This window comes from Bos javanicus, chromosome 18 (assembly GCF_032452875.1).
Source record: "Bos javanicus breed banteng chromosome 18, ARS-OSU_banteng_1.0, whole genome shotgun sequence".
Lineage (NCBI taxonomy): Eukaryota > Metazoa > Chordata > Mammalia > Artiodactyla > Bovidae > Bos > Bos javanicus.
The window spans coordinates 63054215-63081419 of NC_083885.1; the positions used below are offsets into that span (position 1 = coordinate 63054215).

The 27205-nt window shown below is 44.8% G+C and overlaps 1 protein-coding gene across 1 annotated transcript; it reads right to left on the bottom strand.

Annotated features, from left to right (window-relative positions):
- Positions 1 to 17799: 17799 nt before the first annotated feature.
- LOC133229485 (killer cell immunoglobulin-like receptor 2DS5) lies at positions 17800 to 22529 on the bottom strand. Its single transcript, XM_061385852.1, has 7 exons — positions 22418 to 22529; positions 22030 to 22350; positions 20385 to 20684; positions 20077 to 20127; positions 19215 to 19332; positions 18406 to 18458; positions 17800 to 18295 (listed from the first exon to the last, which is right to left on the bottom strand). Exons 1-6 carry the CDS (start codon positions 22527 to 22529, stop codon positions 18407 to 18409), a joined length of 954 nt encoding a protein of 317 aa, XP_061241836.1. The 3' UTR covers positions 17800 to 18295; position 18406.
- Positions 22530 to 27205: the final 4676 nt, after the last annotated feature.

Consider the following 27205-nt stretch of genomic DNA (forward strand, 5'->3'; position numbering starts at 1 on the left):
AGACATACAGCCTAATGGGACAAGAGGCACCGAACTGGATATCTCAAACAGAATATACTTCATCTTTTTATTTGGTCAACTTGTATTGCTTTTGTTATTGTTTCATGGAAATCATTTTGTTTTAAATATAGCAGTGTGCACATGTCAATCTTAAACTTCCAAAGTATCTCTCCCCTCATCCTTCCTCTCTGTCACTCTAAGTTTGTTCTCTAAGTCTACAAGTCTGTTTCTGTCTTGTAAGCAAGTTCATTTTTGTAAGCTATTACTGAACAGAGGTTTTTTTAAATTGGCTTTATTTTATTTTAAACTGAATAATTTGAAGACTCAACTTGCAAATTGTTATGCTTTACTGGAATTTTTGAAAAAGTAGGATGATCATGGTAACCTACCCAGTAAGTGCAATTGATTAGAATAACTTCCCCCAAAAGGTTAAATAGTTAAAATAGAGTGTTAGAATAGCCAGGGATTACTAAGAGCTGGTGGGATTTTTGAGGATGATCCTATAATTCTTGGACTCCACTCTTAACTTCAGAGCTGCAGGGCTGCTTTGGAGGAGGAGAAGGAGTGCCCATGGAGGAACCCCTTTAAAAAGAGATCTAGCTCTTCAATTTATAACACTCTGTGTGCTCAAAGGATGGGGCCAGATCAGGGTCAGCATGATCTGGTTTACATCAAATTCCTCATAGATACTGGTCTCGGCGGAGAGGTGCATGGGGCTCAGGGGAGTGGGAGTGAGCAGTCTCTCAGAGAGGGTCCTGTGGTTCAAGTGGGCGAATATCACACCCTCTGCTGATGGGTCCTGAGAGGAAGGAGATGTGAATGATGGAATGAAATGTGATCTTCGAAGGCTGGGGCATTGGGCATTGGAGGGGCTCAGGCTATGGCAAGGGTTTGGGCGGGAGGACTCACCTCTCCATTCACTGTTCTATCTTATTTGGGCTGTCCCTCCATGATGACAGCATGTGCAAATGGAAGAGAATCAAGGCTCTTGGGGTGGGGGCGATTCTTCTAGACCTCCATATCTTTGGTGGGGACATCAAAGCCAAAAAAATGCATGGGTGTGCCCCAGGTTGCTGAGTCTGTCTACTTCACCTAATTAAAAAAAAAAAAAAAGAAAAGAAAAGCATTCCATATATAAGACCAGTCAGTGACGGAGTCTCTCAGGAATCTGTGGAAACCCATAGAGCCCATCCTACATCTTCTATTATGGACCATCCTCTAATGTGAATCAGCAGATTCCCAAGATCATAAAGTGGAGAAGAACAGATGCCTGTGGTTGAAGGGAAGAACAGGGCTTGGAATGTCCCAGCTGGCCCAGGGATTAAGGGTCAACCTTCCAGTGCAGAGAATGTGGGTTCTATCCTGGGTGGGAGAACTGAGATCCCACATGCCTTGAAGCAACTATCCTCAATATTGCAACTGCTGAGCCCGTGAGCTCTGGAGCCTTGAACTGCACCGCAGCACCACAGTGAGGATCCCCCATGCTGCAGCTGAGACCTGATGCAGCTAAGAATAAATTAACACATATTTTCATAAAAAGAATAGGGTTCCATGGCTCTGTGGAAGATATTCATTCAGGGATTACAACAATGGAAATCAGTTTTTAACCTACAGGAAGTGAAAACGCCATTCTCTGCTATGAGCCCGCCTCCCCCTGTGTCACATGACACTGTGCTTCCCTCCTTCAAACTTATGATTTTGTGTAGAACACCAGTGACAGTTTGACTAAAGCCCGAAGTGTGCCACAAGATCAGCACTGCAATGAGAAGCCCGTCCACTGCCAGGAGAGAAAGCCCCACAGTAAGGGGTACCCAGCACAGGGGAAAGTTCAGAAATAACTTTTAAAATGGAGTGTCCTCGCTCTGTGAAAAATACCGTTGGTAGCTTGATAGAGATTGCATTGAATCTATAGATTGCTTTGGGTGGTATACTCATTTTCACTATATTGATTCTTCCAACCCATGAACATGGTATATATCTCCATCCATTAGTGTACTTTTTGATTCCTTTCACCAGTGTTTTATAGTTTTCTATATATAGGTGTTTAGTTTCTTTAGGTAGATATATTCCTAAGTATTTTATTCTTTTCGTTGCAATGGTGAATGGAATTGTTTCCTTAATTTCTCTATTTTCTCATTGTTAGTGTATAAGAATGCAAGGGATTTCTGTGTGTTGATTTTATATCCTGTAACTTTACTATATTCAGTGATTAGCTCTAGGAATTTTCTGGTGGCATCTTTAGTGTTTTCTATGTAGAGGATCTTGTCATCTGCAAACAGTGAGAGTTTTACATCATATTTTCCAATTTGGATTCCTTTTTTTTCTTGTTCTGCTCTGATTTCTGTGGCCAAAACTTCCAAAACTATGTTGAATAGTAGTGGTGAAAGTGGGCACCCTTGTTTTGTTCCTGATTTTAGGGGAAATGCTTTCACTTTTTCACCATTGAGGATAATGTTTGCTGTGGGTTTGTCATATATAGCTTTTATTATGTTGAGGTATGTTCCTTCTATTCCTGCTTTCTGGAGAGTTTTTATCATAAATGGATGTTGAATTTTGTCAAAGGCTTCCTCTGCATCTATTGAGATAATCATATGGCTTTTATTTTTCAATTTGTTAATGTGGTGTATTACACTGATTGATTTGCAGATATTGAAGAATCCTTGCATCCCTGGGATAAAGCCCACTTGGTCATGGTGTATGATGTTTTTAATGTGTTCTTGGATTCTGATTGCTAGAATTTTGTTAAGGGTTTTTGCATCTATGTTCATCAGTGATATTGGCCTGTAGTTTTCCCTTTTTTTTGTGTGTGTGTGGCATCTTTGTCAGGTTTTGGTATTAGGGTGATGGTGGCCTTATAGAATGAGCTTGGAAGTTTACCTACCTCTGCATTTTTCTGGAAGATTTTGAGTAGAATATGTGTTAGCGCTTCTCTAAAATTTTGGTAGAATTCACCTGTGAAGCCGTCTGGACCTGGGCTTTTGTTTGCTGGAAGATTTCTGATTACACTTTCAATTTCTGTGCTTGTGATGTGTCTGTTAAGATTTGCTATTTCTTTGTGGTTCAGTTTTGGAAAGTTGTACTTTTCTAAGAATTTGTGCATTTATTCCACGTTGTCCATTTTATTGGCATATAATTGTTGATAGTAGTCTCTTATGATCCTTTGTATTTCTGTGTTGTCTGTTGTGATGTCTCCATTTTCATTTCTAATTGTATTGATTTGATTTTTCTCCCTTGGTTTATTGATGAGTCTGGCTAATGGTTTGTCAATGTTATTTATCCTTTCAAAGAACCAGCTTTTGGCTTTGTAGATTTTTGCTATGGTCTCTTTTGCATTTATTTCTGCCCTAATTTTTAAGATTTCTTTCCTTCTACTAACCCTGGGGTTCTTCATTTCTTCCTTTTCTAGTTGCTTTAGGTGTAGAGTTAGGTTACTTATTTGACTTTTTTCTTGTTTCTTGAGGTATGCCTGTATTACTATGAACTTTCCCCTTAGCACTGCTTTTACAATGTCCCACAGGTTTTGGGTTGTTGTGTTTTCATTTTCATTCATTTCTATGCATATTTTCATTTCTTTTTTTGATCTCTTCTGTGATTTTTTGTTATTCAGCAGCATGTTGTTCAGAATGGGAGAAAATAATAGCAAATGAAGCAACTGACAAACAACTAATCTCAAAAATATACAAGCAACTCCTACAGCTCAATGCCAGAAAAATAAACCACCCAATCAAACAATGGGCCAAAGAACTAAATAGACATTTCTCCAAAGAAGACATATAGATGGCTAACAAACACATGAAAAGATGCTCGACATCACTCATTATCAGAGAAATGCAAATCAAAAGCACAATGAGGTACCATTTCACGACAGTCAGAATGCCTGTGATCCAAAAGTCTATAATCAATAAATGCTGGAGAGGGTGTGGAGAAAAGGAAACCCTCTTACATTGTTGGTGGGAATGCAAACTAGTATAGCCACTATGGAGAACAATGTGGAGATTCCTTGAAACACTGGAAATAGAACTGCCTTATGATCCAGCAATCCCACTGCTGGGCATACACACCGAGGAAACCAGAATTGAAAGAGACATGTGTACCCCAATGTTCATCACAGCACTGTTTATAATAGCCAGGACATGGAAGCAACCTAGATGTCCATCAGCAGATGAATGGGTAAGAAAGCTGTGGTACATATACACAAGGGAGTATTACTCAGCCATTAAAAAGAATACATTTGAATCAGTTCTAATGAGGTGGATGAAACTGGAGGTTTTTATACAGAGTGAAGTAAGCCAGAAAGAAAAACACCAATACAGTATACTAATGCATATCTATGGAATTTAGAAAGATGGTAACGATAACCCTGTATGTGAGACAGCAAAAGAGACACAGATATATAGAACAGTCTTTTGGACTCTGTGGGAGATGGAGAGGGTGGGATGATTTGGGAGAATGGCATTGAAACATGTATAATATCATATAAGAAAAGAATCACCAGTCCAAGGTCAATGCATGATACTGGTTGCTTGGGGCTGGTGCATTGGGATGACCCAGAGGGATGGTACAGGGAGGGAGCAGGGAGGGGGGTTCATGATGGGAACACGTGTACACCTGTGGCGGATTCATGTTGATGTATGGCAAAACCAATACAATATTTTAAAGTAATTAACCTCCAACTAAATAAATAAATTTATATTAAAAAAAGAAATTGCAAAAAAATTTAATAAAAATGGACTATCATTTAAAAAATAAATAATTTTTATAAAATGGATTTTATTTAATATCTTTTTTAAAAGAAAGAATATATGTATATGAATAACTGAATCACTCTGTTGTATAACAGGAATTAACAACATCTGAAATCAACTAGACTTCAACAAACATAAATAAGATAAAATAAATTTTAAAATCAACCAGATGTGCCGATCTCTTGAAATAAATGCAACCTACTAACTACTGCTGGGGACCATCAGAAAACATGACATTGACCCAGAAGAAGAGATTATGGGATGGAAATTGCCAGACTCTCATTTAATCTTTGACCTCCTCTTTCTTTTTTTTTTTTTAACCCATTTAAAAAAAAATTTTATTTTATTTTTAAACTTTACATAATTGTATTAGTTTTGCCAAATATCAAAATGAATCCGCCACAGGTATACATGTGTTCCCCATGCTGAACCCTCCTCCCTCCTCCCTCCCCATATCATCCCTCTGGAGGGCGTGTTTAGTGCTGCCCTGCCCACCCCCAGGGGCTAGAAGGGACTCCTTAGTGGGAGGGATGGAGGGACCACTCCCCCCTCTTTGTGCAGAAGGACGCGTTAAACCAAGAGGCTGAGCAACTTCAGGGTGTCAACATCCGTCTTGATCACTCAGGGGCCAGACTGCAAGGGCGTCTGGTACCACAGTGTGCTGCTAACACAGCAAGGGAGCTCTGACATGAAAGCAGGAAATCAACCCCTTAACCAACCATCGTTGGCTGCCTGAGCGGGGAATTTCCCGGGTCCCTGCTCTGGTACATTTTTCTCCATTGGTCGTTCTTTCACGTTCTTGCTCCTTCACTCTGTCACCGGCTGTGTCTTCTCCTTAGCACATGGCAGGGACTCTGTTCTCTTTTCCCTTCCGTGCTCACACCTCCTGTCTCTCTGGTTTGTTCCCTCTCCTGAGTTTGTGAGTGTCTCTGCAGCCTGTCATTCTCTCCCGGGACTGATGCTGGACTGGACACCAGACCATCTGTGACACAGAGAGCAGAAGGGACTGGTCTGGCCACACTCATCTGTGATGATGATGTCCACAGGGTCGCTGGGAGCTGACCACTCATAGGGGGAGTGGCTGAGAGAGCCAGAGCATCTGTAGGTGCCCGGTCTTGCCAAAGTCATGGGGCCAATGAAGAAGTCAGCTGGGGCATGCCCACCAGTGAGCATCTCTCCACATCTCTGGAAATGCCCTGTGCTGCTTTTTTCCTGCAGGATAAATTTGTCATGCAGCATTGATGAGTGATAGCGAAGGGTCACATTCTCTCCCACCTGCATGAGGGGCTCTGGGTGGGCTGAGATGGAGGGTTTTGTGAACACACCTAGAAGCAAAGAGCTTGTGAGCTTCAGTGAGTCACCCCGCCTCAGTGCTTCCCCTGACATCTGAAGGTGTGAAAAACCTCCCCATGAAGCAGCAAAGCCAATTACCCTTCCTGTCTGTTCCTTTACATTCTCTTTAGCCTTGTTCTCGGGCTCTGGCTCATGCATTTCTGTTTCTCTTTGCTCAAGACCTCCAGCCTCCACTGTGTTTATTCTAAGCTCTTTAGCTGTTCAATCTGCTCTCAGCTTCCATACATACTCAGTCACTTCAGTTGTGTCAGACTCTGTGGGGTCCTATGGACTGTAGCCCACCGTGTTCTTCTGTCCATGGGATTCTCCAGTTGAGAATACTGGAGTGGGTTGCAGTGCTCTTAACTTCATCCCATTCCTAATATGCATGGTGGGGGGCTGGGGTGGGTCTGCTTCTCTGGTAGAATACATACCAGGTGTAATACGTACCTTGTCTCCTTTCACACTCATCTCCTAGAAAGTTGGTGATGATTGGCAGGAGGTTGGGAAGGAGGTGGAGAAAAAAGGGACCACCTGTGATCCCCACTTCACACCTCTGGAAACATTCCTGGGCTGACTTGGTCTTAACTGGGACCCCAGCTCCTTCATATGGGATTACAGCTCCCTACTGGGTGGCAGATGCTGGATCAGGGTTCCTCCTCAGCCTCTGGGTTGACAGGCAGTGGCAGCATCCTGTCTAACTAATGCCTAGGGAGGGTCCTCTTTCCTGAGCCAGGGGAACACATCCCTCCATTCAACACCCTGAGTTTAAACTCTCAGACTTGGTCCTCTTTCCTTGGTTCGGTTCTGGCTGGGAATCCTGAGGACGTCTTTGGCTGCACTGGCACATGGATCTAGGGTAGGATTGCCTACAGGTACAGGTGTCCCAAGCTGGGCTGGACCCCTCCTACCTGTGACCATAATCTGCAGGGGGTCACTGACATAGGACCACACAGAGAGAGACATGTGTAGGACCTGGCATGTTTTCTGGTCACTGGCCCAGTGGTGAAGGTGTTGAAATGATATCCCGGGAGCTTGGGCAACATGGTCCCATCTCTTTTGAGCAGTCTGAATATCACAAATGGAGGACCGAAGTGACACTGAAGAGTCACAGTCTGTCCTAAGGTAACCACAGGGCTTGGCCAGGCTGACAAAGAGGGCTTCTCATATTCACCTAGGAGAGAAGGAGACACAGGCTTTGAGAGAAAAATAGGAATGATCCCCTCTCCCCACTGCCCTCGTGGGTGCTTCCCCTTCAATTCTTCCAACTCTCCTCCCCTAAAGTGCATCACCCTGATGCTCAGGGACACCTGGGGCCTGGGGACAGACAGAGACACAGTCAACCCAGGACGGACATCATGAGGATCTTAGAATACGATTCTTGGAAGTAGTTCTTGGGTTGACAAAATGTTGAGAAACTTTCTCTGAAAACACAAAACCCTGGGGATTCCCTGTTGGTCCAGTTGTTAGGACTCAGTACTTTTTCTTCCAAGGGCCCAAGTTGAATCCCTGATCAGGGAACTAAGATTCTGCAAGCTGCACAATGCAGGCAAAAGAAAGCAACAGCGAAAAATTGATGCATGGACAAGAAGGGGAAGGGCTTCCCTGTTGTATGCTTCCCTGCATTTGTTGTAGCTCAAATGGTAAAGAATCTTCCTGCAATGCAGGAGAGCAGGGTTCAGTCTCTGAGTTGGCCAGATCTCCTGGTCAAGGAAATGGCAACCCACTCTTGCATTCTTGCCTGGAGAATCCCATGGATAGAGTAGCCTGGTGAGCTACAGTCCACGAGGTCGCAAACAGTCGGACTTGACAGAGCGACTAACACTAACACAACTGAGCAGTGAAAAAGCCACTTGCCTGAAAAGAAGGAAGTAAACCTTGAACCTCGCTCCTTTGTTAGCTAACCTACATCAAATCTGTGACAAGGTCCAAGTGGCCATGCCTGATGGCTAGACCCTCCCCTGGGGTCAGCTTTAGTGGGTGCTCCTGCTGATCCTGTTGTTAAAGGCTGGTTGGAGAGGCCACGAACCACCTTGTAGGAGAGGGGTCTGTGGGGTGCAGCCTCTTGCTCCCCTCTCATGATTGAAATGGCACTCGGTGGCTCAGCTCCCAGCTGACAGACTTCACACTGTGCCTTCATGTCCAGAGTCCAGACCTGGGCTAACCCCTGGGGAGAGTGAAGATGAGTATCAAGGTCAAAAGAGATAAGGGATCCACAGGGCACACGGCTCTCACTGTACTGACAGGGGTCTCTCCCTGGTCCCCCAGTGTCCTCTGCATCAGCCCCAACTGCTCTGCTCAACAGAGAAATAAGGGATAGGGAGGACTCACCCACAGCTGCCCAGATCCTCAGACTCACACAGAATCCTAGAAGGAAAGCCCTGTCAGAGATGGCTTGTCCTGATGGATCCCACGTTCCTTGCACCCTCATCCAGGGAACCTGTTCAGTGAGGCGAGGACCCCCCAATTTCCACCATAACTTTCTCTGACTGTGTCTTTCCAGACTCACTGAGACTCAGGAGGCTGAGGAGCGTGGGGCACATGGCTCTGCTTCTGTGAGACAGAAGGCAGAACTGAGCAAAGCTGACCGAGTCACAGGATGAGGAAGGTGGGCGGTACTGTTGATACAGTCAGTTGGTTCATGTCACATGGGAAGATGGCCAGCCTCATCTCACTCCAGGGATGGAAGTCTGACCTGAGCCACATTACAGAGCACGCCTCATGACCCGACCATCACATTTTGTTTCCCTAAACACTATCAACCTCAGATATGCAGATGATACCACCCTTATGGCAGAAAGTGAAGAGGACCTCAAAAGCCTCTTGATGAAGGTGAAAGAGGAGACTGAAAAAGTTGGCATAAAGCTCAACATTCAGAAAATGAAGATCATGGCATCTGGTCCCATCACTTCATGGCATCTGGTCCCATCACTTCATGGCAAATAGGTGGGGAAACAGTGGAAACTGTCAGATTTTAGTTTTGGGGGCTTCAAAATCACTGCAGATGGTGACTGCAGCCATGAAATTGAAAGACGCTTACTCCTTGGAAGGAAAGTTATGACCAACCTCGGTAGCGTATTGAAAAGCAGAGACATTACTTTGCCAACAAAGGTCCATCTGGTCAAGGCTATGGTTTTTCCAGTGGTCATGTATGGATGTGAGAGTTGGACTGTAAAGAAAGCTGAGTGCCAAAGAATTGATGCTTTTGAACTGTGGTGTTGGAGAAGACTCTTGAGAGTCCCTTGGACTGCAAGGAGATCCAACCAGTCCATTCTGAAGGAGATCAGCCCTGGGATTTCTTTGGAAGGAATGATGCTAAAGCTGAAACTCCAGTACTTTGGCCACCTCATGCGAAGTGTGGCCTCATTGGAAAAGACCCTGATCCTGGGAGGGATTGGTGGGAGAGGAGAAGGGGATTACAAAGGATGAGATGGCTGGATGGCATCACTGACTCGATGGACGTGAGTCTGAGTGAACTCTGGGAGTTGGTGATGGACAGAGAGGCCTGGCGTGCTGCGATTCATGGGGTTGCAAAGATTCGGACATGACTGAGCTACTGAACTGAGCTGAAACACTATCAGCCTAAGAGGATTAGAAGAGATCTTGTTTCTTTTAGGAAGTAGTAATGGTGATTCAGTGTATATCATGCAGGATGCTTTTCCCAAGCTCATGATAAATCTGATTAACCTTAACTCTTTGTAGAAGAGAAATCACATGTACCCACATCATATTTCAGGCTCAGTGCAGGTTGGCAATTAAAGACTCATTAATAGAGACTTTTATTCTGCATTCTTATGAGAGGACCAGACATGCATATATGGCTCTTTGAAAATATATTGTAATACATGTGATCAAGAAACTAACTGTTAGTTTCAGGTGTACGACAAAGTGATTCAGTTATACATATACAAGCATCTATTGCTTCTCAAATTCTTTTCCCACTAAGGTAGTTACAGAATAATAAGTAGAATTCTCTGTTTTATACAGTAGGTCCTTCTTGCTCATCCATTTTTTTTATGTTGAAGATCTTCTTTATTTTTTTATTTTATTTTTTAACTTTACAATATTGTATTGGTTTTGCCATATATCAAAATGAATCCGCTGCAGGTATACATGTGTTCCCCATCCTGAACCCTCCTCCCTTCTCCCTCCCATACCATCCAGTTTAATACAGCCGTATGTATATGTCAGTCCCAAACTTCCAATTTAACCTCCCCCTGACACTATCCCCCCTGGTAACCATAAGTTCATTCTCTGTGAGTCTGTTTTGTAAGTAAGTTCATTTTTCTAGATGTCACAAATAAATGATATAATGTGATATTTGTCTTTCTCTGACTCTTCTTCATCTGAAATTATTTCGTGACTGAGTGGGAACTTTGCACACACAACACTCTCTCTGTCTCTCTCTCTTCGTCCCTTCCTAATCCAAGGACCGCACATGTACACAAAGATAATGTGTGTAAAGATGACTGTAGTGTATTTTTGGGAGGGGGATTTGTTCTGCCTGAAAAGGTGGACCACCTTGCTTCCTAGATACTCAGATGAACACAAAATATGTCAAGTAGAAACTTCCAAGCTGCAGAAGGCTGGAGTGAGGGGCGTGTCCACAGCAATCAACTCCAAACTGGGGCAAAATGGCCCAGCTGTTTCAGGACTCCAAGGGCAGACATACACCCAGTTCAGCTGTTGTTCATAGACAGGAAAGAACCTCAGTAAGGGCAGCGATTCCACACCATTTTGCTGGGGGTGGGGGTTGTTAACATTAGTGATGCTTCACAAGTAATAAATCTGGTCTCCCCTTGATCATTATTTATGTAATGGAGTAAGAGTACAGTCACCCTTCTTAAAATTTCCTTTTATTTACTTAATATCATTTTTCAGAATTGATCTGTATTCTTTGTCATTTCAGTTTGTGCATTTTTACTTTCATTGCAGATATATAAACCAGAAATTTTTAAAAATTAAAAAAATTTAATTTTATTATTTTTATTATTATTTTAAATATAAATGTATTTAATTGGAGGCTAATTTCTTTACAGTATTTGTACAGCAAATTGATTCAGGTCGACATTTATATTCTTTTCCATTATGATTTGTGGCAAGATACTGGATAGAATTCCCTGTGCCATACTGTAGGACTTCATTTTTTTTTTTTTTCATATTTAAAGGTAGGTTTTACTTTTATTTAAAATTTTTTTTTATTTTTTAAAATTTTATTTTATTTTTAAACTTTACAATATTGTATTAGTTTTGCCAAATATCGAAATGAATCCGCCACAGGTATACCTGTGTTCCCCATCCTGAACCCTCCTCCCTCCTCCTTCCCCATACCCTCCCTCTGGGTCGTCCCAGTGCACCAGCCCCAAGCATCCAGTATCGTGCATCGAACCTGGACTGGTGACTCATTTCATACATGATATTATACATGTTTCAATGCCATTCTCCCAAATTTCCCCACCCTCTCCCTCTCCCACAGAGTCCATAAGACTGATCTATACATCAGTGTCTCTTTTGCTGTCTCGTACACAGGGTTATTGTTGCCATCTTTCTAAATTCCATATATATGCGTTAGTATACTGTATTGGTGTTTTTCTTTCTGGCTTACTTCACTCTGTATAATAGGCTCCAGTTTCATCCACCTCATTAGAACTGATTCAAATTTTTTTTTTTTTTTTTGAAGTTCAAAAGACATGATTTATTTTTCCCTTCATTGTTCTGTACATTTTTTTTCTTTTTTTCCCTAATTTTATTTTATTTTTAAACTTTACATAATTGTATTAGTTTTGCCAAATATCAAAATGAATCCGCCACAGGTATACATGTGTTCCCCATCCTGAACCCTCCTCCCTCCTCCCTCCCCATACCATCCCTCTGGGTCGTCCCAGTGCACTAGCCCCAAGCATCCAGTATCGTGCATCGAACCTGGACTGGCAACTCGTTTCTTACATGATATTTTACATGTTTCAATGCCATTCTCCCAAATCTTCCCACCCTCTCCCTCTCCCACAGAGTCCATAAGACTGTTCTATACATCTGTGTCTCTTTTGCTGTCTCGTACACCGGGTTATTGTTACCATCTTTCTAAATTCCATATATATGCGTTAGTATACTGTATTTATGTTTTTCCTTCTGGCTTACTTCACTCTGTATAATAGGCTCCAGTTTCATCCACCTCATTAGAACTGATTCAAATGTATTCTTTTTAATGGCTGAGTAATACTCCCTTGTGTATATGTACCACAGCTTTCTTATCCATTCATCTGCTGATGGACATCTAGGTTGCTTCCATGTCCTGGCTATTATAAACAGTGCTGCGATGGCTTAAAAAACTGGAAATAGAACTGCCTTATGATCCAGCAATCCCACTGCTGGGCATACACACTGAGGAAACCAGAAGGGAAAGAGACACGTGTACCCCAATGTTCATCGCAGCACTGTTTATTTTTATTTTTTTAATTTTAAATTTATTTATTTTAATTGGTGCTCATGCTTTACTCCGGAGAAGGCAATGGCACCCCACTCCAGTACTTTTGCCTGGAAAATCCCTTGGACGGAGGAGCCTGGTGGGCTGTAGTCCATGGGGTCACTAGAGTCGGACACGACTGAGCCACTTCACTTTCACTTTTCATTTGCATGCATTGGAGAAGGAAATGGCAACCCACTCCAGTGTTCTTGCCTGGAGAATCCCAGGGACGGGGGAGCCTGGTGGGCTGCCGTCTATGGGGTCGCACAGAGTTGGACACAACTGAAGCGACTTAGCATCAGCAGCATGCTTTACTCATTCTATGTATAAATAGATTTCATCTGCTAATCCCAAGCTTCCAGTTCTTCCCTCCTTGGCAACCACAAGCCTGTTCTCTATGTCTGTGAGTCTGTTCCTGTTTCATTGATATGTTCCTTTTAGATTCCACATATGGGTGATATCACATGAAAATTGTCTTTCTCTTTCTGTCTTCTTCACTTAATATGTTAATCTCCAGGTTCATCCATGCTGCTACAAATGACATTATTTCATTTTTTAAACGTCTGAATGGTATTCCATTCTCTGTGTGTATAAACATATACATCTTCCTTATCCATTCATTTCTCGATGGACAATTAGACTGTTCCCATGTCTTGGCTATTATAAGTTTTGCTGCTATGAACATAGGGGTGCATGAATCTTTTCAAGGTATAGTTTTTTTACAGATATATGCTTGGGATTGGAATTGTTGGATCATATGGATACTCTGTTTTTGTTTTTTTGAGGAACTTCCATACTGTTTTCCACGGTGACTGCACCAGTTTACACTCCACCAACAGTGGAAGAGGGTTTCCCTCTCCTCCACACCCTCTCCAGCATGTTATTCACCAACTGTCTAATGATGGCCATTCTGATCACTATGAGGTGGTACCTCCCTACAGTGTCGATTTGCCTTCTCTACTAATGAGCAATGCTGAGCATCTTTTCACATGCCTGTTGGCCATCTGCGTATGTTCTTTTAAACCACAGATATCAATTGTGAGAGTGACGTCTATGGATTTTGACTAAAATGTATGACACCTCTGCTAATGTCTCATGAACGTGCTCTGATTCCAACCTCATGTTGCTTGTCAAGGAACAGAGTGATGAGGTCTTCAGGAAAGGAATAGTGACTTTATTTGGAAGGTCAGCAGACCAAGGTACAGTGAACTTCTGCCTCAAAGAATCGTCTTATCTGAGGTAGATGGGCTTTTTGGGGAGTGAGAGGGATGGTCAAACAGTGTTTACTGAATGTAAAATAACCCTACCCCATGCGGAAGAAAATTCCAAGGAAAAGAGAGAAGAATACAGATTAAACACCCACATGTGTGAACTCACATTTTCACACGTACACACACATTTACACACACACACACACACACACACACACACACTAAAAGAGGAGGAGGTGTGGCTGGTTATTGCAGTGTTTTAATTAACTAATTAATGGCTGTGCTGGCTCTTCGTCGATGTGCACAGGCTTTCTCTAGTTGTGGGAAGGGGGCTGCCCTTTTCTGTGGTTCAGGGTCTCTCACCACCGTGGCTTCTCTTGTTGTGGAGCACCTGCTCTAGGCACATGGGCTTGTGGCCCATGGGCTTAACTATCCCGAGGCATGTGGAATCTTCCCAGTCCCGGGATCGGGCCTGTGTCCCCCACATTGACAGGCATTTCCCAACCACTGGACCACTAGAGAAACCCTGTTGCAAGCTTTTTTTCCCCCTAATTTATTTATTTTTAGTTTAAGGACAACTACAATATTGTTAGTTTCTGCCATACATCAACATGGATCAGCCATAGCTATAGTTATGTCCCCTCCACTGGGGAAATCTTTTATTTCTGGAATTCTTTTTTCCTGAAGCTGTCCATGCAGGTCTGGTCATAATGTCCCTTTAAACCCCTGACAAGACAAAAGGTCTGTCTGTTCTGCCACTTTTTATCTCTATATGAATGGGAAAGTGTTATACCTTTTAAGTTCAGAGCCTTGAGAATAGTTTAGTCCCTCAGTCGTGTCTGACTCTTTGTGATCCCATGGGCTGCAACCCACCAGACTCCTCTTTCCATGGGGGTTCTCCAGGCAAGAATGCTGGGGTGGGTTGCTATTTCCTGCTCCAGGAGATCTTCCCAACTCAGGGATCGACTCAGGTCTCCTATGCTGCAGGCATATTCTTTATCATCTGAGTCACCAGGAAAGCCCACCAGTAACATAATGTGATTCAATATTTCCTCCCACAATTAACATTGCCATTGTTTTCCATTTACTTTTATCATGGACATGGTGGGATTTTGGCATCATGCTTTCACTCTCAGTGTAGCATAACACTGATGTGGCATATACCATAGATTTAAAAATAGAAGTATGAATACAATGCTAGATTTCTAATAAAACAATAAAGATATGCAACAAGCAACAAAGATTTACTATATAGCACAGGAACTATATGCAATATCTTGTAATAACCTAAAAAGGAGAATAATCTGAAAAATTATGTATGCATGTTTGTATAACTGAAAATCACCTTGCTGTGCACCTGAAACATTGTAAGTCAACTACACTTGAATAAAATATATCTATGATGAGATTAAAAAATGGAACCAGTGAAATAAATAAATTTTAAAACAAAATGAAAGAAAATGAAGTCACTCAGTCGTGTCCAACTCTTTGCAACCCTATGCGCTGTAGGCTGGCAGGCTCCAATGTTCATGGGATTTTCCAGGCAAGAATACTAGAGTGCGTTGCCATTTCCTTCTCCAAATAGTGCATGCCAACTGCAGCATACTCCCTGATGGTCTGTGTACTCACTCTCACATTCCAACTCTGCATACGGTGTATTCACATGGGCACCCTGAGCTGCCCCAAAGAGCCTGAACCCAGATGGTGAGTTTGTGGAAGGCCCTGGAAGGAAGTCAGAGGCTGAGTCCCAGAATCTCCCCACCCCTCACTCCCCAGCTCATCTCAGGAGCCCTTCCAGGTTTCACCAGCATCACTCTAGAATCTCAGGTCTCCCACCTCGCCCCCTACCAACTTCCCGTGACTCAAGTGACATATGGGTCCCAGGAGACCCAGGAGGACCCACCTGCAAGGTTCGGGGGCCTCTCGCCCAGACTCAGCCCTGCAAGTGAGAGATTTGCCACTGAAAGCTTGGGCTGATTCTCTCCCCATCAGGATCCCTGGCCCCTCAAGCTGTCTGAGCCCTGAAGTTCCCGTGAGGTGGGGGCAGGGTGGGGGTCCTGTGCCCTCCTGCAGTCCTCTCCCTGCCCTGCACATCTGGCCAAGGAGGAGAAACTCAGAGAGGACGGAAGGCATGTCTGCAGCTCTGAGTGCCCAGCCACCCCCGCCCCCACACTGTACAGATGAGGAGACCACGGGGCCCTAGAGGACAAACAGGATGTGGTCCCTGGAGGCCTGCCGCCACCCTTCAGAGTTCCCACGGCTGTGGACTCACAGCAGGGGGCAGGCCCTCCGTGGACCTGGCTCTGATGTCTCCAGGCAGGGCTCAAGAGGCATCTCAGCCCAGACCTCAGGTCTCAACTCTTTCTCTTTCTGCCTGGTCTGACCCCCTGCTCCAGAGGGTGGGACCCAGTTTCTCGTCCCGAGTCAGCTGTGACAGCCTGGCTCCAACTAAGACTCAGAACTTTATTTTCCCAGTCCCCTCCAGAAATGGAATTTACTTCTCATCTTCGGTCAGTTCATAAATTATTGCAGAGCACCTACTATGTACCAGGCATTGGTGCCACACAGCAGAAATACACCCATGACCCAGGTACACCCATCTTCTGTGTGTGGTTGAAGAACTCAGATTCTGCAGAATGAAGGCATCAAATGCTAACATTCAATTATCTTTTTTTTTAAAGAAGTAATCTGAGAACAACTGGGGTTCAAATCTACACTGTGAACATTCCGAAAAATGAAGATCATGACTTTGGTCCCTCACCTAGAGGCAAGAAAAAAAAAGAAAAGAAAAAAAAAACAACAACAAAAAAACAAAACCAATGGATAATTAGGGGAAACATGGAAACAGTGGCAGTAGCAACACAGGAGCCCCAGAATGTCTTCACTTTAAGCGATCCTGACATTTCTTGGTAAAAGAGTTCTTGGGCGGTTTAGTTCTAAGCCAGGAGAGACATCACACACAGAGAGCTCAGTGAGCAACTAAGGCTCCGTGGAGCTTGATTTTCATCCCATTTGCCACTCAGTTCACACCAGGGTCCTCATGGTGTTATCCTCTTCAGCCCTCTGCTTGGTTGAGCCAAGCCACATTGTGCCAACAGTTGATAACTTAAAAGGCACAAGATTCTCAAATCCTTGGCTTTGGAGAAAAGAAGCAAAAAAGACTAAACATGTGAATATCAATGGATTAACACAACATGTGCAAAGCCTCTCTGGGGCAGGTGTTCTCTCTGCAGCCCTCAGTGATCTGGCGTGGAATGTCCAGTAGTATTATCTGTGATGAGGGACTTTTAAAGCATCTGCTCTGTCCAGCACCTTGGCACCTGGCCACATGATGCTCCTGAGCACTTGAAATGTGGTGGGTGTGACTGAAGAACTGAATGCTTTACTTCGTAGAGTCATTGTCTGTACCACGTGGCTGGGTAAGTACTTTATCGGTCAGTGCAGATCCAGACTAGGGGCATCTTGTTGTCTTGTTTCTACCCCTGGAACCCCAGCATCCTCAGTGCACATGGCTGGGAAAAGGCCGAGGGGCCTTCCCCGATGGCTCAGTGGTAAAGAATCTGCCTGCCAATGCAAGAGATACGAGAGATGTGGGTTCGATCCCTGGGTCAAGAAGATCCCCTTGAGAAGGGAATGGCAACCCACTCCGGGATTCTTGCCTGGAGAATCCCATGCACCTAGGAGCCTAGAGAGCTACACAACGTCATGGGTCCGCCACGAGTCGGACATGACTGAATTGACTTAGCAGGCAGACACACAGCCTCATGTGGCAAGAGGCACCACACTGGATATCTCAAACAGAATATACTTCATCTTTTTATTTGGCCAACTTGCATTGCTTTTGTTATTGTTTCATGGAAAGCATTTTGTTTTAAATATAGCAGTGTGCACATGTCAATCTTAAACTTCCAATCTATCTCTCCCCTCATCCCTCCCCTCTGTAACTCTAAGTTTGTTCTCTAAGTCTACAAGTCTGTTTCTGTCTTGTAAACAAGTTCATTTTTGTAAGCTATTACTGAACAGAGGTTTTTTTTTAAATTGATTTATTTTATTTTAAACTGAATAATTTGAAGACTCAACTTGCAAATTGTTATGCTTTACTGGAATATTTGAAAAAGTAGGATGATCATGGTAAGCTACCCAGTATGTGCAATTGATTAGAATAACTTCTCCCAAAAGGTTACATAGTTAAAACAGACTATTAGAATACCCAGGGGATTACTAAGAGGTGATGGGATTTTTGGAGACTATCCTGTAATTGTTTTACTCCACTGTTCTCCTCAGATCTGCGGGGCTGCTTTGGAGGAGGAGAAGGCGTGCCCATGGAGGAACCCCTTTAAAAAGAGATCTAGCTCTTCAATTTTTAACATTCTGTGTGCTCAAAGGATGGGGCCAGGTCAGGGTCAGCATGGTCTTGGTTTGCATCGAATTCCTCATAGATAGTAGTCTCGGCAGAGAGGTGCATGAGGCTCAGGAGTGAACACTGTCTCAGAGAGGGTCCTGTGGTTCAAGTGGGTGAATATCACATCCTCTGCTGATGGGTCCTGAGAGGAAGGAGATGTGAATGATGGAATTAAATGTGATCTTCGAAGGCTGGGGCATTGGGCATTGGAAGGGCTCAGGCTATGGCAAGGGTTTGGGTGGAAGGACTCACCTCACCATTCACTGTTCTGTCTTCTTTGGGCTCTCCTTCCATGATGGCAACATCTGCGAATGGAAGAGAGTCAAGGCTCTTGGGGTGGGGGCGATTCTTCTAGACCTCCATATCTTTGGTGGAGACATCAAAGCCAAAAAAAGCAGGGGTGTGCCCCAGGTTGCTGAGTCTGTCTACTCCACTAAATTAAAAAAAAATCCCCTATACAAGCCCAGCCACTGACAGACTCTCTCAGGAATCTGTTGAAACCCAAGAAGTCCATCCTACATATTCTGTTATGAACCATCGTCTAATGCGTATCAGCAGATTCCCGAGATCATAAAGGGGAGAAGAACGGATGGCTGTAGTTGAAGGGCAGAACAGGCCTTGGAATGTTCCTGGGGACCCAGGGATAAAGGGTCAACCTTCCAGTGCAGAGAGTGTGGGTTCTATCCTAGGTGGGAGAACTGAGATCCCACATGCCTTGAAGCAACTATCCTCAATGCTGCAACTGCTGAGCCCACGAGCTCTGGAGCCTTGAACTGCACCCCAGCACAGCAGTGAGGATCCCTCATGCTGCAGCTGAGACCTGATGCAGCTAAGAATAAATTAACACATATTTTCATAAAAAGAACAGGGTTCCATGGGTCTCTGGAATATATTCATTCAGGGAGTACAACAATGGAAATCACTTTTTAACCTACAGGAAGTGAAAACGCCATTCTCTGCTATGAGCCCACCTCCCCCTGTGTCAGATGACACTGTGCTTCCCTCCTTCAGACTTATGATTGTGGGAGAACACCAGTGACAGCTTGGCTCTTCATACTTACTTTATGGGTAACCAGTGACAGACAAGAACAGCGAGGAAGATGCTGGTATAGATGAAGGCTACGGAGAGCCTAAGGAGAAGGTGCAGCTGGCTGGAGTGGCCTTGAGGAAGCCGTGCTTCTGCCAACGATCAAAGGGAAGAAGGTCTGGTTATTCGTTGCATCCACCCTGCCCCTACACACAGGAGTTATTGTATCCTTGTGTCAAAGTGTGTCAGCAGGTCTCAACCTGATCAGTATGGTCTCCACTTCCCAGGAGGTACCACAGCATCCAGGAGAGATGCTAGCAGTCGATGAAGTAAAGAGGCCATGGAAGACCAGCAGTGGTCTGAAACCAGGTCCCCCAGGCACCAATGCAGTTTATCTCTGCTGCCCCATGTGACAAGGCATGGTGATTTTGCATGAATGGGGACTGCTTTAATCCTCCATATATTTCCCCCTCCATCCACATATACCTGGAATGGAATCCTCAAGAAGACATGACACTTCTATTTCTGAACTGTGGAATGTTTAGTTCATAAAACACTAACAGAGGAATAGCACATATTGAAGGTGCTCCCTAAAACTCTCCCCTTGTCCCCTGCATCCTTCCCCAAAGATACTGGTGGAGGGAGGGTAAGCATCTCCCTTAAGCATGGGGTCAAATCACTTGGTCTCACTTTGTTCACTTTAGAAATTCCCAGTCCCAGAGAATGAGAAACTCAATGCCCTCTCTGGTTCTAATACAGACCATGATCTCAAATGCTGACATGACAGGGATGTTGAGGAGCCCAAAGTCACAACTGGGAGGTGGTAGAATGAACACTCACACAGAGACCCTCTGTCTTCTCAGAAATTTGCTGAGATAGGAGATCGTCTTGCTTACCTTCTGTGGTGTGTGGATCCATGATTGATGGGCAAGTACTTGTCGTGGATCCTTAGAGAAAAAAGCCAGAAGGGGTGAACAGTAACTCTTCACTATCATCCGTCAGGCTTGGGTGGCCCTGCATGACTGGCTCATAGCTTCACTGAGGTACGAAGGCCCCTTCACCACTACAAGGCTGTGATCCATGTGGAGGAGATAGTGAAGGACAGAGGAGTCTGTTGTGCTGCAGGCCTCAGGGTGGCAAAGGGTTGGACAACATAGCGTCTGAACAGGAACAACAAAGCATGGGCCAGGAAGAGGTTGCTCACCTGTGACAGACAGGAACAGTGGGTCGCTGGAGTTTGACCACGAGTAGGGAGAGCGAGTGAAAGAGCCGTAACACCTGTAGACCCCGCTGTGGGCTGGGGTCCCAGAACCCAGAGGGAACTCTGCCTGGAGTGCTCTGCGGGGGCTCTGCCCTCCAGTGAGATGGCGTCCAAGGTTCACCCCCTCCCTGAGCAAATGGAACTGGTCAAAGGCACTCTCAGAGCTGCAGAGCAAGGTCACGTTCTCTCCTGACCTCACCATAGGGCCCCCCTGGGCTGAGAGAGAGGGTTTTTTGGACAGACCTGGAAGGAGGAGAGCTTGATCTTAAAGCACAAAGTAACTCTACTCCTAAGTAGAGGACTAAAGCCTGAAGAGTGCAACAAGAGCAGCACTGCAATGAGAAGGCCGCCCACCGCCAGGAGAGAAAGCCCCACAGTAAGGGGTACCCAGCACAGAGAGGGTGGGCTGATTTGGGAGAATGGCATTGAAACATGTATAATATCATATATGAAACGAGTCACCAGTCCAGGTTCGAATCTCGATACTGGATGCTTGGGGCTGGTGCACTGGGACGACCCAGAGGGATGGTATGGGGAGGGAGGAGGGAGGAGGCTACAGGGTGCGGAACACATGTATACCTGTGGTGGATTCATGTTGATATATGGCAAAACCAATACAATATTGTACAGTTAATAAAATAATGAATAAAAAAGAAAACTTAGAAATAACTTTAAAAATGGATTGTCATTTAAAATCTTTTAAAAAAATAAATAATTTTTAAAATGGATTGTCATTTAATATTCTTTTTTAAAGAAAGAATATATGTATATGAATAACTGAATCACTCTGTTGTACAACAGGAATTACCAACATCTGAAATCAACTAGACTTCAACAAACATAAATAAGATAAAATAAATTATAAAAATCAACCAGATGTGCCATTCTCTTGAAATAAGCAGACTACTACTAAATAGACTACTAACTACTGCTGGGGACCATCAGCAAACATGGCATTGACCCAGAAGAAGAGATTATGGAGTGAAAATTGCCAGAATCTCATTAACCTTTGACCACCTCTTTCTTGAGGGCGTGTTCAGCGCTGCCCTGCCCACCCCCAAGGGCTGGAAGGGATGGTTTAGCGGGGATGGTTGGAGGGACCACTCCCCCTGCCTCTTTGTGCAGAAGGACGCGTTAAACCGTGACGCTGAGCAATGTCAGGGTGTCAACCTCCATCACGATCACCCAGGGGCTGGACAGCAAGGGCGTCTGGTACCACAATGTGCTGCTGACAGAGGAAGGGAGCTCTGACATGAAAGCAGGAAACCAACCCCTTAACCAACCATTGTTGGCTGCCTGAGCGGGGAATTTCCTGGGTCCCTGCTCTGGTACATTTTTCTCTATTGGTCGTTCTTTCATGTTCTTGGTCCTTCAGTCTGTCACCGGCTGTGTCTTCTCCTTAGTACACGGCAGGGACTCTGTTCTCTTTTCCCTTCCGTGTTCACACCTCCTCTCTCTCTGGTTTGTTCCCTTTCCTGAGTTTGTGAGTGTCTCTGCACGCCTGTCATTCTCTCCCAGTACTGATGCTGGACTGGACACCAGACCTTCTGTGACACAGAGAGCAGAAGGGACGTATGGCCACACTCACCTGTGATCATGATGTCCACAGGGTCGCTGGGGGCTGACCACTCATAGGGGGATCTTCTGAGAGAGCTGTAGCATCTGTAGGTGCGGGCACTCGCCAAAGTCATGGGGCCAATGGAGAAGTCAGCTGGGGCATACCCACCAGTGAGCATCTCTCTACGTCTCTGGAAATGCCCTGTGCTGTTTTCATGGTGCAGGATAAACTTGTCAAACATCACCAGTGAGTGACAGCGGAGGGTCACATTCTGTCCCTGCTGCACGAGGGGCCCTGGGTGGGCTGAGATGGAGGGTTTTTTGAACACACCTAGGAACAAAAGGTTGTGAGCTTCAGTGAGTCACCCACCTTGGCCCTTCCGCTGACATCTGAAGGTGTAAAACTCCTCCCCATTTACCAGGGAAGCCAACTACACTTCCTGTGTGTTTTGTTGCATTCTCTTTAGCCTTGTTCTCGGGTTTTGGCTCATGTTTCTTTTTGTTCAAGACCTCCCCTTCCTCTGTGCTCATTCTAAGCCCTTTAGCTGTTGGATCTGCTCTCGGGTTCATGCATGCTTACTCAGTCACTTCAGTTGAGTCCGACTCTGTGCAACTCCATGGACTGTAGCCAACCAGGCTCCTCTGCCCATGGGATTCTCCAGTTGAGAATACTGGAGTGCGTTACCATGCTCTTAGCTTCATCCCATCCCTAATATGTGTGGTGGGGGCTGGGGTGGGTCTATGGATGCATACCCTGGCTCCCTTCACACTCATCTAGAATGTGGGCGCTGACTGCAGGACATTGGGGTGGAGGTGGAGAAAAGGGAACATTTCCCCATCGGTGTCCCCACCTCATGCCTCTGAGACATTCCTGGGACTTGTCCCTGAGGCTCCAGCTCCTTCAAATGGGATTATAGCTCCCTAACGGGTGGCAGGTGCTGGATCAGGGTCATGCCCCATCCTCCCTGCTGGTAGGCAGTGGCAGCATCCTGTCTAACTCATGCCTAGGGAGGCTCCTCCTTCCTGCCTTGGGGCACCCCATCCCTCTATTCTACACCCTGAGTTTAAATGCTCAGAGTGGGTTCTCTTTCCCTGGTTTGGTCCTGGCTGGGGGTCCTGAGGAAGTCTTGCTCTGCAGGGGCAAGTGGACCTAGTGTAGGATTACCTGCAGGCACGGCTGTACTGGGCTGGGCTGGACCCCTCCTACCTGAGACCACAATCTGCAGGGGGTCAACTGGGTGCAGACCAGTAGGCTTCAGAACATGTGTAGGACCCAGCATGTTCTCCGGTCACCGGGCCAAGGGTGAAGTTATTGAAATGATGTCCTTGGAGCTCAGGCAAACGCCTTTCCCCATCTGTTTTGAACAGTCTGAATCTCTTAAGTGGAGAATGGGAGTGACACTGAAGAGTCACAGTCTGTCCTAAGGGAACCACGGGGCTTGGCCAGGCAGACAAAGACAGCTTCTCATATTTACCTAGGAGAAAAGGAGACACAGGCTTTGAGAAGAAAATGGGAACAGTCAGCTCTCCCCACAGCCCTCGTGGGTGGGCTTCCCCTTTAATTCTTCGAACTCTTCTCCCCTAAAGTGCATCACCCTGATGCTCAAGGACACCTGGGGCTTGGGGACAGACAGAGACACAGTCAATCCAGGACGGACATCATGGAAATTCTCAGGACATGAATCACTCCTTGGGTTGACAAAATGTTGAGAACCTTTCTCTCAAAACACAAAAAACCTGGGCTGTACAGTGGTTAGGACTTGGCACTTTCTCTGCCAAGGGCCCAAGTTGAAACCCTGATCCCGGAAAGATCCCACAAGCTGCACAATGAAGGCAAAATAAAATACCACAGAAAAATTGATGCATGGACAAGAAGCAAAAGGACTTCCCGGTTGCATTTGTTGTAGCTCAAAATGGTAAAGAATCTTCCTGCAAGGCAGGAGACCAGGGTTCAGTCCCTGAGATGGCAAGATCCCCTGGATAAGGAAATGGCAACCACCTCCATATTCTTGCCTGGAGAATCCTATGGACAGAGGAGCCTGGTGAGCTACAGTCCATGGAGTCGAAAGGAGTAGGACATGACTGACTAACACTAACACAACAAAGCAGTGAAAAAGCCACTAGACTAAAAAGAAGGAAGTAAACCTTGAACCTCGCTCCTTTGTTAACTAACCTACATCAAATGTGTGACAAGGTCCAAGTGGCCCTGCCTGATGACCAGACCCTTCCCTGGGGTCAGGTCTAGCGGGCGGTCCTGCAGATCCTGTTGTTAAGGGCCAGTTGGAGATGCCAGGAGCCAGCTTGTAGGGGAGGGTCTGTGGGCTGCAGCCTCTTGCTCCCCTCTCATGATAGAAATGGCACTCAGTGGGCCTAGCTCCCAGCTCCCAGACTTCACACTGTGCCTTCAGGTCCAGAGTCCAGAGCTGGGCTAACCTCTGGTGAGAGCAAAGATGACTATCAAGGCCAATAGGAGGACCTGGGATCCACAGGACACACAGCTCTCGCTGTACTGACAGGGGTCTCACCCCGGCCCCCAGTGTCATCTGCATCAGCCCCAACTACTCTGCTCAACAGAGAAATAAGGGATGGGGAGGACTCACCCACAGCTGCCCAGATCCTCAGACTCACACAGAATCCTAGAAGGAAAAGCCTGTCAGAAATGGCTTGTCCTGATGGACCCCACGCTCCTTGCACCCTCATCCAGGGAACCTGGTCAGTGGTGTGAAGACCCCTCGGTTTCCACCATAACCCTCTCCGACTGTGTCTTTCTGGACTCACCGAGACTCAGGAGGCTGAGGAGTGTGGGGCACATGGCTCTGCTTCTGTGAGACAGGAGGCAGAACTGAGCAAAGCTGACAGAGGCACAGGATGCGGAAGCGGGCGGTGTTATTGTTACAGTCAGCCTGGGTCATGTCACATGGGAAGATGGCCAGCCTCTTCTCACTCCAGGGATGGAAGTCTGACCTGAGGCGCATCACGGAGCATGCCTCATGACCCGATCGTCACTTTTTGTTTCCCTAAACACTATAAACCTAAGAGGATTCAGACAGATCTTGCTGCCTTTAGGAAGTAGTATCGGTGATTCAGTGTATACCATGCAGGATGCTGTTCCCAAGCTCATGATAAATCTCATTAACCTTAACTCTTCAAAGAAGAGAAATCACATGTTCCCACCTCGTATGTCAGGCTCAGTGCAGGTTGCCAATTAAAGACTCATTAATACTTTTATTCTGCATTCTTTTTTCCCCCTATTTTTCCCTTTATTTTCTTTTATTTTTTAACTTTACAATCTTGTATTGGTTTTGCCATATATCAACATGAATCTGGCACAGGTACACGTGTTCCCTATCCTGAACCCTCCTTCTCCCCATACCATCCCGCTGGGTTATGGGAGGACCAGACATGCATATTATGGCTCTTTGAACATATGAAAAAATTCTATATTGTAATATATGTGATTAAGAAACTAACTGTGTTAGTTTCAGATGTACAACAAAGTGAATCAGTGATACATATACATGCATCTATTGCTTTTCAAATTCTTTTCCCACTTAGGTAGTTACAGAATATTATGTAGAATTCTCTGTTTTATACAGTAGGTCCCTGTGGTCATGCGTTTTTAATATAGCCTTGTGTATACGTCAGTCCCAAACTTCCAATCTAACCTCCCCCTGACACTATTCCCCTGGTAACCGTAAATTCATTCTCTGTGAGTCTGTGTTGTAAATAAGTTCATTTTTTTAGATGTCACAAATAAATGATATCATGTGATATTTGTCTTTCTCTGACTCTTCTTCATCTGAAATTATTTCGTGACTGTGAGTGGAAACTTCGCACACACAACACTCTCTATCTCTCTCTCTTCCTCCTTTTCTAATCCAAGGACCACACATGTACACAAAGATAATGTGTGTAAAGATGACTGTGGTGTTTTTTTGGGAGGGGGATTTGTTCTGCCTGAAAAGGTGGACAACCTTACTTCCTAGATACTCAAAGGTACACAAATATGTCAAGTAGAGACTTCCAAACTCCAAAATGCTTGAGTGAGGAGCGTGTCCAGAACAATCAACTCCAAACTGGGGCAAAATGGCCCAGCCCTTTCAGGACTCCAAGGGCAGACATACACCCAGTTCAGCTGTTGTTCATAGACAGGAAAGAACCTCAGTAAGGGCAGCGATTCCACACCATTTTACTGGGGTTGGGGGTCATTAAGATTAGTGATGCTTTGTAAGTAATAAATCTGGTCTCCCCTTGATCATTATGTATGTAATGGAGTAACAGTACAGTCGCTTTTCTTAAAATTTCCTCTTATTTACTTAATATCATGTTTCAGAATTGGTCTGTATTCTTTGTCATTTCAGTTTGTGCATTTTTACTGCCATTAATGTTTCATTGCAGATATAGAAACCACAAATTTTTAAAAATTAAAAAAAATTATTGTAGTATAGTTCATTTCTGCTGTACAGCACAGTGATTCAGCTTGACATATATATTCTTTCCTTTATGATTTATGCCAGGATACTGAATAAAATTCCCTGTGCCATACTGTAGGACCTCATTCTTTATCCATTCTATGTATAAATAGATTTCATCTGCTAATCCCAAGCTCCCAGTCCTTCCCTCCTTGGCAACCACAAGCCTGTTCTCTATGTCTGTGAGTCTGTTCCTGTTTCATTGATATGTTCCTTTTAGATTCCACACATGGGTGATATCACAGAAAATTGTCTTTCTCTTTCTGTCTACTTCACTTAATATGTTAATCTCGAGGTTCATCCATGCTGCTGCAAATGGCATGATTTCATTTTTTTAATGTCTGAGTGGTATTCCATTCTCTGTCTGTATAAGCATATACATCTTCTTTATCCCATCATCAGTCAGTGGACAATTAGGCTGTTCCCATGTCTTGGCTATTGTAAGTTTTGCTGCTATAGGCATAGGGGTGCATGAGTCATTTCAAGGTATAGTTTTTTTCCAGATATATGCTTGGTACTGGAATTGTTGGATCATATGGAAACTCTGTTTTTACTTATTTTGAGGAACTTCCATACTGTTTTCTGCAGTGGCTGCACCAGTTTCCACTCCCCCCAGCAATGTAAGAGGGTTTCCCTCTTCTCCACACCCTCTCCAGCATCTATTATTCGGCAACTGTCTAATGTTGGCCATTCTGATCGGTATGAGGTGGTACCTCCTTGCAGTGTCGATTTGCC

What these genes read in the sequence shown, in the direction of transcription:
- LOC133229485 (XM_061385852.1), bottom strand. Translation starts at nt 22,529, where the DNA reads ATGAGCACAGAGGAAGGGGAGGTCTTGAACAAAAAGAAACATGAGCCA. An exon ending in TGTGGACATCATGATCACAG is followed by an intron (nt 20,685 to 22,029) that starts GTGAGTGTGGCC and finishes TCCTCCTTCCAG; the next exon opens with GTCTGTCCAAAAAACCCTCT. An exon ending in GGATCCACACACCACAGAAG is followed by an intron (nt 19,333 to 20,076) that starts GTAAGCAAGACG and finishes GATCGTTGGCAG; the next exon opens with AAGCACGGCTTCCTCAAGGC.